The sequence below is a fragment of the Mauremys reevesii genome, linkage group 24 (assembly GCF_016161935.1).
Source record: "Mauremys reevesii isolate NIE-2019 linkage group 24, ASM1616193v1, whole genome shotgun sequence".
Lineage (NCBI taxonomy): Eukaryota > Metazoa > Chordata > Testudines > Geoemydidae > Mauremys > Mauremys reevesii.
The window spans coordinates 2,705,047-2,716,819 of record NC_052646.1 but is presented as its reverse complement, the minus strand read 5'-3'; the positions used below and the strand labels follow the sequence as shown (position 1 = coordinate 2,716,819).

General features: G+C 45.8%; 1 protein-coding gene across 1 annotated transcript; it reads right to left on the bottom strand.

Annotated features, from left to right (window-relative positions):
- Positions 1 to 8,566: 8,566 nt before the first annotated feature.
- Positions 8,567 to 11,022, bottom strand: LOC120390487 (pollen-specific leucine-rich repeat extensin-like protein 1). The gene is made up of 2 exons (XM_039513197.1): positions 10,885 to 11,022; positions 8,567 to 9,772 (listed from the first exon to the last, which is right to left on the bottom strand). The coding sequence occupies exons 1-2, from the start codon at positions 11,020 to 11,022 to the stop codon at positions 8,567 to 8,569; spliced, it is 1,344 nt and encodes a 447-aa protein (XP_039369131.1).
- Positions 11,023 to 11,773: the final 751 nt, after the last annotated feature.

Below are 11,773 nucleotides of genomic sequence, written 5' to 3'. Positions count from 1 at the left end.
AAGGCTCCCAGACAACATGCTGCAAATTATCCCGCAAGACCGACAGTATCCCCCAGACATAATCCCACCCCCATAACATTCGCTGTCTGTGCAAGTAATGAGAAGGTTGTAAATCCCAACTTACCCAACTCGCTAACGGGAACACTTGAGGTTCAGTGAAGCCGTTGGGAGAACACTGAGGAGCTGAGTTCTTTTATAGGGTTCCTAATTGTGCTAGAGAAAGGAGGTGCCTTCTCTGTAGAGAGCACTGATTCATCTTTAGCCAAGCCCTGCTACACCTGTATGTCCTCAGATAGGTTGTTTGACTCATTATCCCCTTCACCTATCATTTTAGCCCAGAAATAGCAGCTGCTGTGTGACAATTCTAGTGCTGGTGGGTCCCACCTAATCTGAATTGCAAGGTCATTGTACAAGAGGGCTGTATTTTACATTTTTTAATAATGAAGAATGCATTTCAAGCAGCCAGACTTGGTAGGCGAGGATCGGTGGAACAAAGGGATTTTCTGTATAATGTTACCGAGGCAGAAAAGGCAGCCGTTCCTAACACAGGATGAAATTCTGCAAGGGTGGGGGGGGTTGAAATAAGGATTGACGTTGATGGAGTTAATTGAGATCAGAACTGGGACTGTAATAGAATTGTTTGTCTACGGCGTGGGCCCGATATTGCAAAAATGGCAGAGATTGGTGCTTACTCACATGGGGCTGGCGCCACTGCAGTCAGAGGTGTGACGGCCCCACGCTAGCTTTCATCTAGCTAGTGCGGTAGCAGGGAAGCACCGTCGCTTGGGTTTCAGTGTGGGCTCAGGACCCGGGGGACTTACTCTGGCAGCTCACCCGTGCTGACGCTCGTGCTGGCATGGCTTGAGTGCTGTTGGTGCCCTCGCTTGCATGTCAGTCTGCACGTGCTGCAATCAAACCTCCAACTGCAGTGTAGACATATCCAGGTGTAGTCCCCTAGCACGAGGTGCTGGAGTCAATGGACGTTGGATTTGGCCTTCCGATACTAAGCGATGAGCACACAAAACAGCAAGTACCATTCTTGGTAGTAAGCGTTTGCAGAATGAGGTCCTAATTCATTAGCCATTCCGGGCTAAATTCTCTGCCGGTATAAACTGACACGGCTCAATGGATCTGTGCGAGTTTACGCCGCTAGAGATGTTGGCCCAAGTACTTGAACTCAGAAGGTCATTTCCTGCCCTAGCTCTCACCTGAACAGTCCCATTGAAACCCAAAGGGTGTAACTGAGAAATTTCAGCCCTGAGTTTATTTTTTAGAAGTGTCGAACCCATGTAATGTAATGAGGCTTCTCTCCCTTACCCTAGTGCAAACTAGGAACAACTCTACCAAAGTCACCGATGTTTCAGCAGGCTGAATCCAGGAGACATGAGATCAGAAACAGGGCCAGTTCAGACTGGGTGAATAGCAGATTTCTCAGTTCACTGGCCATTCTGGAAAAAAAAAAATTTGGGGTTGAACCAAAAACAGGGTTTTTTTTTTGAAAATGTTTAGTGAACCGAAAAGTAAAAAAAAAAAACAGCCCATAGTTCTGGGTCACACAAAACAGTTCAAAATGAAATGTTTAAATGTTTGAATGAAATGAAATGTTTAAATAACAAAAGCCTGAAAGAAATTTGGAAAGGAAAAGTTGTTTTGAATAAAATCCCTGAAAAATCCCTGAAACATTCAGATTTGTTCTGCTGTTTTTTTTCCTACCAGAACACTATGTTGAAAGTGCCAAGAATTTGCAAAATATTTCAGTGTTGCCAATTCTACATTTTTTGCCAAAAAAAGTTTTGGACAAAATTTTTTGCCTGGCTTTAGGGCCTGTGTGTCATCCTTCTTTATTCTTGTTTCTAGTCAAGCACCATATTTTCTCAATTGTTTACTAGTGGCAGCACCCTCTTCTTAGAAGTTGTCTGGCTGCAATCGATTTAAGATGATCATCTTTTGCTTTTGCTTCTGAGTCTGTAACATAGTACAAGGCATTTGGGTGTATGGGGATCATTGAAGTATTTAGAAAACCAGTAATGATCCTAAAACTCTGGCTGACGTTTACAACAATGGGATCAGATGTATGATTGCGTTAATTTCTTTGGGCCCAGAGTTTGAAGACTGGTGCTTTAGAAATCGTAACAAACAATTTTGATCCTAATGTCTCTTCCTCTATCTGCAATATCTAGCTATATATAGCAGCCCATCACCTTGGTATATAACCACCTTCTGTGGAGTAGGATGTGGCAGCAAAGGGTACTGAAGGTTTAGCAATGTTGCCAATTTGCATGATACATGGTGTTTTTTCTTAAATCTCCAGTTTCTGGAGTCATGTGATTATGTGAGAATCTCAGCTTTCACTGAAAAATAAAAGGTAATTTCTAGCCCCGATGGTTGCAGAGAAAAAGCTTGAAAGCATGAGTTCTTAAGGCTCCAGTGCCAGAAGACAGAAAAAGACCCAAAATACAATTTTTTTTAAATTAAAAAAACAACAACCTTGTGATATTTTTTAAACCAATGTCATGATTTTGGGGGGGGGCAGTCTCATAATTGGTAAATGCTTGGGGTTGTAATTTAACATGTGCAAAGTACTTTTAAAGGTATCAAACCCTTAGTTGGGGATTGGTCCTGCTTTGAGCAGGGGGTTGGACTAGATACCTCCTGAGGTCCCTTCCAACCCTGATCTTCTATGATTCTATATACAGTACTAGTGATCAAAGGGCATGAGCTCTGTGTAGCTCAAAAGCTTGTCTCTTTCACCAGCAGAAGTTGGTCCTATAAAAGATATTACCTCACCTACCTTGTCTGTCTTATGTAAGAAGTGACAGATTTAAAAATGGGAAGAAATAAAATCAATCAGTTCCACATATCAATTAACAGGTACCATTACCTGTGTTAGATTTTCATTAGTAGAGAGGGAAAAAGTAGAATTAAATTAATAGCATCAGAAAATACCTTTCTAATATTGGGGAACGGATGATTGAATCTAGGGCTAAGATGAACTTCAAAATCCATGAGAAGAGTTTTAAAAACTTATTATGGAAGCAATAAAATAGAGGGAAATCTTCACTAAAGATTCCACCTCCCGCAACCTACCATTTGTATTAAGTAACCACTTTAATGTGTCCTTATTAAAGCTAGTATTTTGGGCAAAAAGTTCAAAGGAAATGAAAGTATTGGTATTTTTCATACAACTTTTCAGGCTTTTGTTGAAAAAAGAAAAAAATCCCAAACAAGAACCACAAAAACAAAATTGTTTTGGTTGTTGAAAACCAATTCCCCTCCCCCACCCATCTGACAAAAATAAAATTTTGTAAGAAAATGTCCATTTAGTCCATTTTTTCCAATTTAACTTTCATCCATATGCTACTTTCAGTTTAATTTTGTTTGATCTTTAATTTAACAAAAAGTACACCTCAGCAAGGTGAGTGATTTCTGCTTGATCCTCAGCTGCTAGTTTAAGGCAGATTTTTCTGTGATTTTTTTTGGAGTCTTTTGAATTTTTTACATTAGAACAACAAGACTAGACCAGACTAGAATAGGGCCCAAATCTGTGTCTTTGCTCACCCCTGAACTCCTTTGGAAGTCAGTGAGAATTTGGCATTCGCTAGCCATGCTGTCTTCAATATTGTCATCACGAGGATCTCTGCTTTGAGAGGAAGTGTAGGGTCTAGGAGCCAGGACTCCATAGTTCCATTTCTAGCTCTGTCACTAATTTGATTTGTGACCTGGGCGAGTCCTGGAGTTGGCTCCCGTCTGAGATAATACGGAGTTAACTGGGTGTTCTGAGGCTTAAGAAATTAGTGTTTGTAAAGCCCTTGGAAGGGTTATTACTTATGATTCTTCATTTTTAACCTGTCTTTTAAGATAAAATTATACAGGTGCAAATTATACCCCGCCCGTGGGGTAATGATACCCCTGAAGAACAGTAATTTTATGGTAGATTGGTGGTGTTATTAAAATGAGAATATGATAGAGGAGTCAGAGCAGGTAGATTCAGTCTTGCATAACAAAGTTTGAAATCCCACCTATGGGAGGGCTCAAGAATACAGACAACCAAGTCCTGTTAGGGTGACCTGTCCCCCCTTGCATTGCAACCCACTGAAAGATGTGATTTGTTTAATGCACAGTGAAATAATCTTCCTTTCTTACAGATTTCAGGGCAGTCACCATGGTTTACGCTGTGTAGTTACAGTGTACAGAACGTTACCTTTTCAAGACTGTGCTATATAATTTAGCTAATTAGCCCTCACAAACGCCTTTTGAACAGCAGCATCGTTATCCATCATTTGCAGATGGGGAATTAAGGGACGGAGCGGTTCGGGTGGACGTTTTCAGAAGCGGCCACCGATTTTGGCTGGCCTCAGTTTTGGAGTGCTCGACTCGAGATGCAAGAGACTAGATTTTCAGGAGAGCACACTACCATGGGTGAAAATCTGACTCAAGCTGGGCACCCAACATCCAAAATTAGAGGCGACATTTGGAAGTCTGGTTGCAAGTGTCTTGCCTCTGAGAGTCAGTGTTTAGTTTAGTCGAGGTTAGAGTTCAGAACCTCCTGGATAAATAGGCTACATTGCTTCTCTGTTACAGCACAGCGGCCTGTTGCTGTCAACTCTGATGAGCTCTGGAAGAACTCACTGGATTAGCAAATAGTCAACAGATTTAAAAGATGTACCCTTCTGTGCTCTTCACGCTCAGCAGGTCGCTCACAGCATGATCTCTCAGGAGCTGAAAGCACCTTGGGTGAAATTTTTAAAAGCAGCAAAATGACTAAGGAGCCTGCATCCCATTTTCAAAAGTGACTTAGGGACAGATTTTCAAAGCTATTTGGGTGCCTGAAGATGCAGATAGGCACTGAAGAGTATTTTCAGAAGTGCCTAAGCAGGTTAGGCACCTAATCCCCACTGAAATCACACACCTTTGAAAATACCTCTCGGGACCTAAAGCCCAGATTCTCAAAGGTATTTTGGTGCTTCAGAATACTTCTAAGTCATGTCAGTGCCTTTGGAAATGTTACCCCTTGCTGTGCTGGAATGGCCACCTGCCTTTATCTAAAGATGCTTCTGCCTCTTTTGAGGGATCTGGTATTGGGGATCTGACAGGGGCTACAGAAAAGAAGAGGGAGAATTTTCATCAGATGGACGTTTGATATTTAAGGGTGAGATTGTTTCTGGTTTTATCCTGGTGCAAAGGACCAAAGAATCCCTCAGGTAGGTTGCAGAGCTGCCAAAGGCCAGATATGATCTTGACTCTTTTGCTTCTAGTCTGCAAGGAGCAGGGCTATCTAGCTCTGACAACAGCTCTGGATATCCCAGACTGGATAGCAGCACCCTCCACCCCCCACCCCCGAATTCTGCACAGGTCAGTGAACCAGGGCCAGTTGGGTGAATACACACTACTGCACTTCAAAGGGTATCACATCTGCCTCTCTGCCGTGCAGCCCATCATGGCTGCTGGTGCCTCTACAGCTGAGTCAGTCAGCATTCCTCCGGTGACTGCTTCTGGGGAGGAGCACTCCGTGTGGCTCCAGTTGTACAAGCTGCCGTGGAACACTTACATTTGTTTTGCAAGGATTTATGACACTGTCGAAACAGCTGGATGGGATCAGGGACACCAGAGATGAAGGATCATTTGTCATTCATTATAGGGCACAATAAAAAGGCAGGTTATTTCACAGTGTGCTAAATCAGGGGAAATCCAGGCCCTTCACTGGGTGTTTCTCTTTCCGCTATGTCCAGGCTCACATGATTTTATGTAAGCTGTATCACTGCAGCGGTGTCATGCAGGTTGCACTATAATGTTCTCATTTTAAAAATATGACCCACATGTAACACTTCGGATGGCTAAGACGTCATTATTAGGAGTAAGGGCTGTCATTAGTAAAGATGAGGGAAGAGGCTAATTCAGCTGTATACAGGGCATTCTTACTCCACTGACTTCTACTTAAATTCTTTGCTCACAGCATAGAAAACCCAGAATATTTTTCTGTCCGACTCAGGGTTTATTTACAACTTTTCTGCATTTTCACATGCAACAACCCTGGCAAAGAATGATGGGTGTCTGAACCGCAGGCTAATTTTGTTTTTATTTTGTTCTGATGGCATGATGTGCAATATAAGTTCATGTTCCGACCTTTCCCATGTTAACCGCTATGGTCATTTCACAGCTTGTCCTCTGTCATTAAATCCAATCACCACTGGGTGGCACATGTGTATTGTGCAATTTTGTGATCATTGCTAGATCACTAGGACCAAATCATACAGGAGATTGTTTCATTCAAATCCACCTGACCAATAAAAAGCTTGCCAGGGAGGAAAGGTATTTGTAAAGTTTATTTTTGTGAAACCTACTTAAGGGATCACCCAAGATACTGACAAAGATCCGTTCCTTGGAGGAGGTGGAATAGACTTGTATCTGATACACCTGGCAATGCTTTGGACTGGCCCCTTAACATAGGAGGTATCTAGCAAGGAGAGGTGGTTTGCGCAAAAGACACCGTCTTTGTTATTTCGGTATAACAGTAGGAGTGCAGAGTGGTTCAAAGACATAGAAGTCAAGATCCTTGCCAAAAATCTGTATTGCTGTCAGGCAAAAAACATGATAAACAATGAAAACAGATGGGGAGGGGGCAGGGGGTGAAAAGACAATAGAAAACAATAGGAGATGGCGTCTGCTCATGGGGGAGTGTTCTTTTTGTTATGTTAGATTCTTAAAAGGCCTCTACATGCTAAAGAAGAATTTCAGCCAGGGAGCTTAAATTCATAACTTTGCTAGACACTAAAATTCATGGAGTTAATAAAAACACTGGACTTGTGGCTTATTGCAACAATCTGCAACCCACTAACCTCCCTTTTGTGTCCTATGACTACAGAGGTGTTAACGAGCACTTCACCTTCGACCTTGAAGCTGGGAATGGGGACGATTCCCTGTTCTGTTCATTCCCTCTGGGGCACCTGGCATTGGCCACTGTCAGAAGACAGGATACTGGGCTGGATGGACCTTTGGTCTGACCCAGTAGGGCCGTTTTTAAGTTCTTATGTTATGTTCTTATGCAACCTGTGTACAGATGTGGTCTCCTCACCTCAAAAAAGATATACTGGCACTAGAAAAGGTTCAGAAAAGGGCAACTAAAATGATTAGGGGTTTGGAAAGGGTCCCATACGAGGAAAGATTAAAGAGGCTAGGACTCTTCAGCTTGGAAAAGAGAAGACTAAGGGGGGATATGATAGAGGTATATAAAATCATGAGTGATGTGGAGAAAGTGGATAAGGAAAAGTTATTTACTTATTCCCATAAAACAAGAACTAGGGGTCACCAAATGAAATTAATAGGCAGCAGGTTTAAAACAAATAAAAGGAAGTTCTTCTTCACGCAGTGCACAGTCAACTTGTGGAACTCCTTGCCTGAGGAGGTTGTGAAGGCCAGGACTATAACAGTGTTTAAAAGGGAACTGGATAAATTGATGGTGGTTAAGTCCATTAATGGCTATTAGCCAGGATGGGTAAGGAATGGTGTCCCTAGCCTCTGTTTGTCAGAGGATGGAGATAGATGGCAGGAGAGTGATCACTTGATCATTGCCTGTTAGGTTCACTCCCTCTGGGGTACCTGGCATTGGCCACTGTCAGTAGACAGATACTGGGCTAGATGGACCTTTGGTCTGACCCAGTACAGCCGTCTCTTATGTTCTTATGTTCTTAACCTCTTACAAAATGTGTTAACTGTCCAGAGAGAGGAGCCCTAGGAGAAGCCTGGTCTGGGGAGCAGGCTAGAGATGGATTTTATGTTGACGTCTTTGTTAATAAAACCCAGGGACGGGGAGATGGGCCAGTTCTGGTGTCCACAGTTCAAGAAGGATGTTGATAAATTGGAGAGGGTTCAGAGAAGAGCCATGAGAGTGACAGACTCAAGGAGCTCAATTTATTTAGCTTAACAAAGAGAAGGTCAAGGGGTGATTTGGTCACACTCTACAAGTACCGACATGGGGAACAAATATTTAATAAAGGGCTCTTCAGTCTAACAGAGGAAGGTCTAACACGATCCAATGGCTGGAATTCAAAAGCGAGATAAATTCAGACTGAAAATAAGATGTACATTTTGAACAGTGAGAGTAATTAACCGTTAGAACAATCGGCCAAGGTTTGTAGTGGATTCTCCATCTCTGACAGTTTTTAAATCAAGATGGGATGTTTTTGTAAAAGATCTGCTCTGGGGATTATTCTGGGGGTGTTCTCCGACCTGCGTTACACAGGGATTCATCCTAGCTGATCACAACGGTCCCATCTGGCTTTGGAATCTCTATGCATCTATGAAAGCATCTGCTCCCCCCCCGCCCCCGGTCAAATCAAATCCCAATACATTAGGGGACAAGCCTGGGTGCTACACCAGCTGACAGCTTGTCCCCTAATGTATTGTATAGGCAGCAGCAGGAAAGCATTGCAGGAGAGGTGTGAAGCCATAGCAAAGAGGCTGTGAGGAGGAAGCCCATGCCCCGGTCACCAGCAGGAAGTGCACACTAGGGTTACTTGGATTTGTATTGCATTTTCTGCCTCAGTTACACAAGGAGCCATTTTGGCCCTTACTTCTTTGGTGGCCACCAGTGAGGAAAGGGTAGTGGCTTCTGATAATGCCAGGAGTACAGGCCCTCAGGAGATTTAGAGGCTTGTCCTGCAGCAGGTTCTCTCGGGTCCCGAGCACCTGGGTTTCGCTGCTGTGCCGGTGGAAGTTGTGTCTCGCTAGGGCTCAGGTCCTGCTCTGGCGTCTGGGGTTCTGGACCCTGACAGGGGCTTGGGTCCTGCTCTGGTGTCTGGGACTCAGAGACCTGATGGGGACTTGAATCCTGCTCTGGTGTTTGAGGCTCCGGGGCCTGACGGGGACTCGGGTCCTGCTCTGGTATTGGGGGCTCTGGAGCCTGACCGGGACTCGAATCCTGCTCTGGTGTTTGAGGCTCGAGGGCCTGATGGGGGCTCAGGTCCTGCTCCGGTATCTGGGGCTCCGGGGCCTGACGGGGACTCGAATCCTGCTCTGGTGTTTGAGTCTCCGGGGCCTGACGGGGACTCGAATCCTGCTCTGGTGTTTGAGGCTCCGGGGCCTGACGGGGACTCGAATCCTGCTCTGGTGTTTGAGGCTCCGGGGCCTGACGGGGACTCGAATCCTGCTCTGGTGTTTGAGGCTCCGGGGCCTGACGGGGACTCGAATCCTGCTCTGGTGTTTGAGGCTCCGGGGCCTGACGGGGACTCGGGTCCTGCTCTGGTATTGGGGGCTCTGGAGCCTGACCGGGACTCGAATCCTGCTCTGGTGTTTGAGGCTCGAGGGCCTGATGAGGGCTCAGATCCTGCGCCGGTATCTCGGGCTCTGGGGCCTGACAGGGACTTGGGTCCCGCTCTAGTGTCTGGGGCTCTGGGGCCTGTTGGGGACTCGAATCCTGCTCTGGTGTTTGAGGCTCGGGGGCCTGACGGGGACTCGGGTCCTGCTCTGGTGTTTGAGGCTCGGGGGCCTGATGGGGGCTTCGGTCCTGCTCTGAAATCTGTAACTCTGGAGCCTGACGCGGGCTTGGGTCGCGCTCTGGTGTCGGAGGCTCCTGTGTGCGCCCCCCGCAATTTGTTTCTCCCTGGGACGCTGAGCTTCCACCGTGGCCGGGTCGCTGACCCTGGCTTACTTCCCTGTCACAAGCCTTGGCCACTTGGAAGATCAGAAGGAGAAACCCGTTGAAGTCAAGTCTGCCATCTCGGTCAGTGTCCAGCAGCTGCAGCATCTTGTCTACGGTCTGGAGACCCTGGGGGACCTGCAAGGAAACAACACCCGGACCAAAGCCCATTAACCCATCATATATTCTCCAGTTAGAAAGAACAAGCCAGCTCGGCTGTAATCCCCGGCTGTGCCTGTGCTTATGGCAGGGTGTAGATCGCAGACACTGCACCCCGCTAACCTGGGTATAAAGAGCAGTGTAGCTCAGCTTAGGCAAGTAGACTAGAGTGCCCCACACCCCTGAACCCCACAGCTCTCCCCATGCCCAAGCTGTGCCTCCCATGTCTACACTGCTATTTCTAGCATAGCGTCCTGCTGCCACCGCTGTGGCCTTTGCCCCTAAAGTGAAAGGCACCGGCCGTGAGGAAAGGCTCCAGCGGTGGGGACGCAGTGGGGAAAGCTCCCCTCTGCCGGAGCCTTTCACTGCGGCGTGTAGCTACACTGCGGCCTCTGCATTCCACTGTAAGCGCAGACATCGTCTCAGGGCGAAATGCCCCCTGTGCAGAGGGCCAGCCAAAGGCCCAGGCCTCAGTGAAATCCTATTATAGCCCCGAGTCAATTGAATCCTGTGTGTTCCCAGCTCATTCACAGTTGTATATAGATAAGCATGGTGTTTCCCCCCGCCCCCCCGGGTTTGCAGTTGGTATTGGGCGCGAGCAAAAAGGTTCCGAGTTCGCATTAGCGGAATCCTCGTCAAACAGGAGAGGAAATTCTGAGAAAAAAATCCCTTCAGAAAATTCTGTTTCCTAGTGAAATTTTCAGCTTGAAATTTATGATATTTTTTTCCTTTTTCACATTGTTTTTATGATTTGTACATTATTTCATGACATGTCAGCAGCCGTTATGCATAAGAAGGCATGTCATAGTGTGTCAGGTCATCATATGTCATAACGGTCAAAATATTTATTTTATTTTCAAATAGATTCAGGGCAGCCGCTCCTTAGCAGCACAGATTGCAATGTCCCTTCTTTACCAGCTCAGTCAAACTGTTACGTTACGACACAAACCGGAGAACAGACTCTTGTGCATCTCTTATATCAGTTACCGAACAAGAACACGTGCATCCTAGAAGAGATACTCATTGCATAGACCTTCCCCCGCCTCACTCCTGAGCCTAGTAACTAGCACAGGTGTCTTGGCAGTGCTCACCACAGTCACATCAGCAAACTCCTGGCGGATGAGCTGCCTCAGCTCCCCCTTGCTCAGCGTGGGGCAGGCGCCATCCTTCTTTGCGGACATGTAGAAAGCATTGATAATGCCTTTGATATTGCTCAGCAGCTGAGTCATCGCCCTACACGTTCGAGTGAGCCTGGAAGAGAGGAACAGACATACTTTTTCCCCAGTAACACTAAACTCAGGTGTAATCTCAGATCCCATGTGGATGTGCAGGATGGAAATGACGAAGTGGCTAAACAGATGGACAGTCAAAAAGATGGGTAGGTGGAGAGATGAATGCCTGGATGAGTAGACAAACAGACAATGCCTAGCTGAGAGTATGGAGAGCTAGATAGATGGACAACCCCATGGATGCATGGCTGTAGAGACAGATGGATAGATGCCTGGACTGGTGGCTGGAGAGCTAGACAGGTCAATGGATGGCTGGAGAGATGGATAGAGAGACAATTGGTGAGATGGAAGGATAGTTGGAGGGATAGACGGATGGATAGACAGTTGTTGAGATGGATGGATAGATGGAGAGACTGACAGTGAGATGGATGGATAATTGGAGGGATAGACAGATGGATAGACCGTTGGTGAGATGGAAGGATAGTTCGAAGGATAGATGGATGGATAGACAGTTGTTGAGATGGAAGGATAGTTGGAGGGATAGATGGAGAGATGGAGAGACTGACAGTGAGATGGATGGATAGTTGGGGTGATAGATAAATAGCCCCCTTTCCTCATTTATCTTTTTGCTTCTGACCACAGATTAAATACAGTCTAAAGTTCAGCTTTGTAAAAGTGGCTAAGCTGGAGGAAGAACAGAGCTGAGAATACAGCCCAGCTCTGGGGAGCCTCAGAGTATTGTAATTTCTAA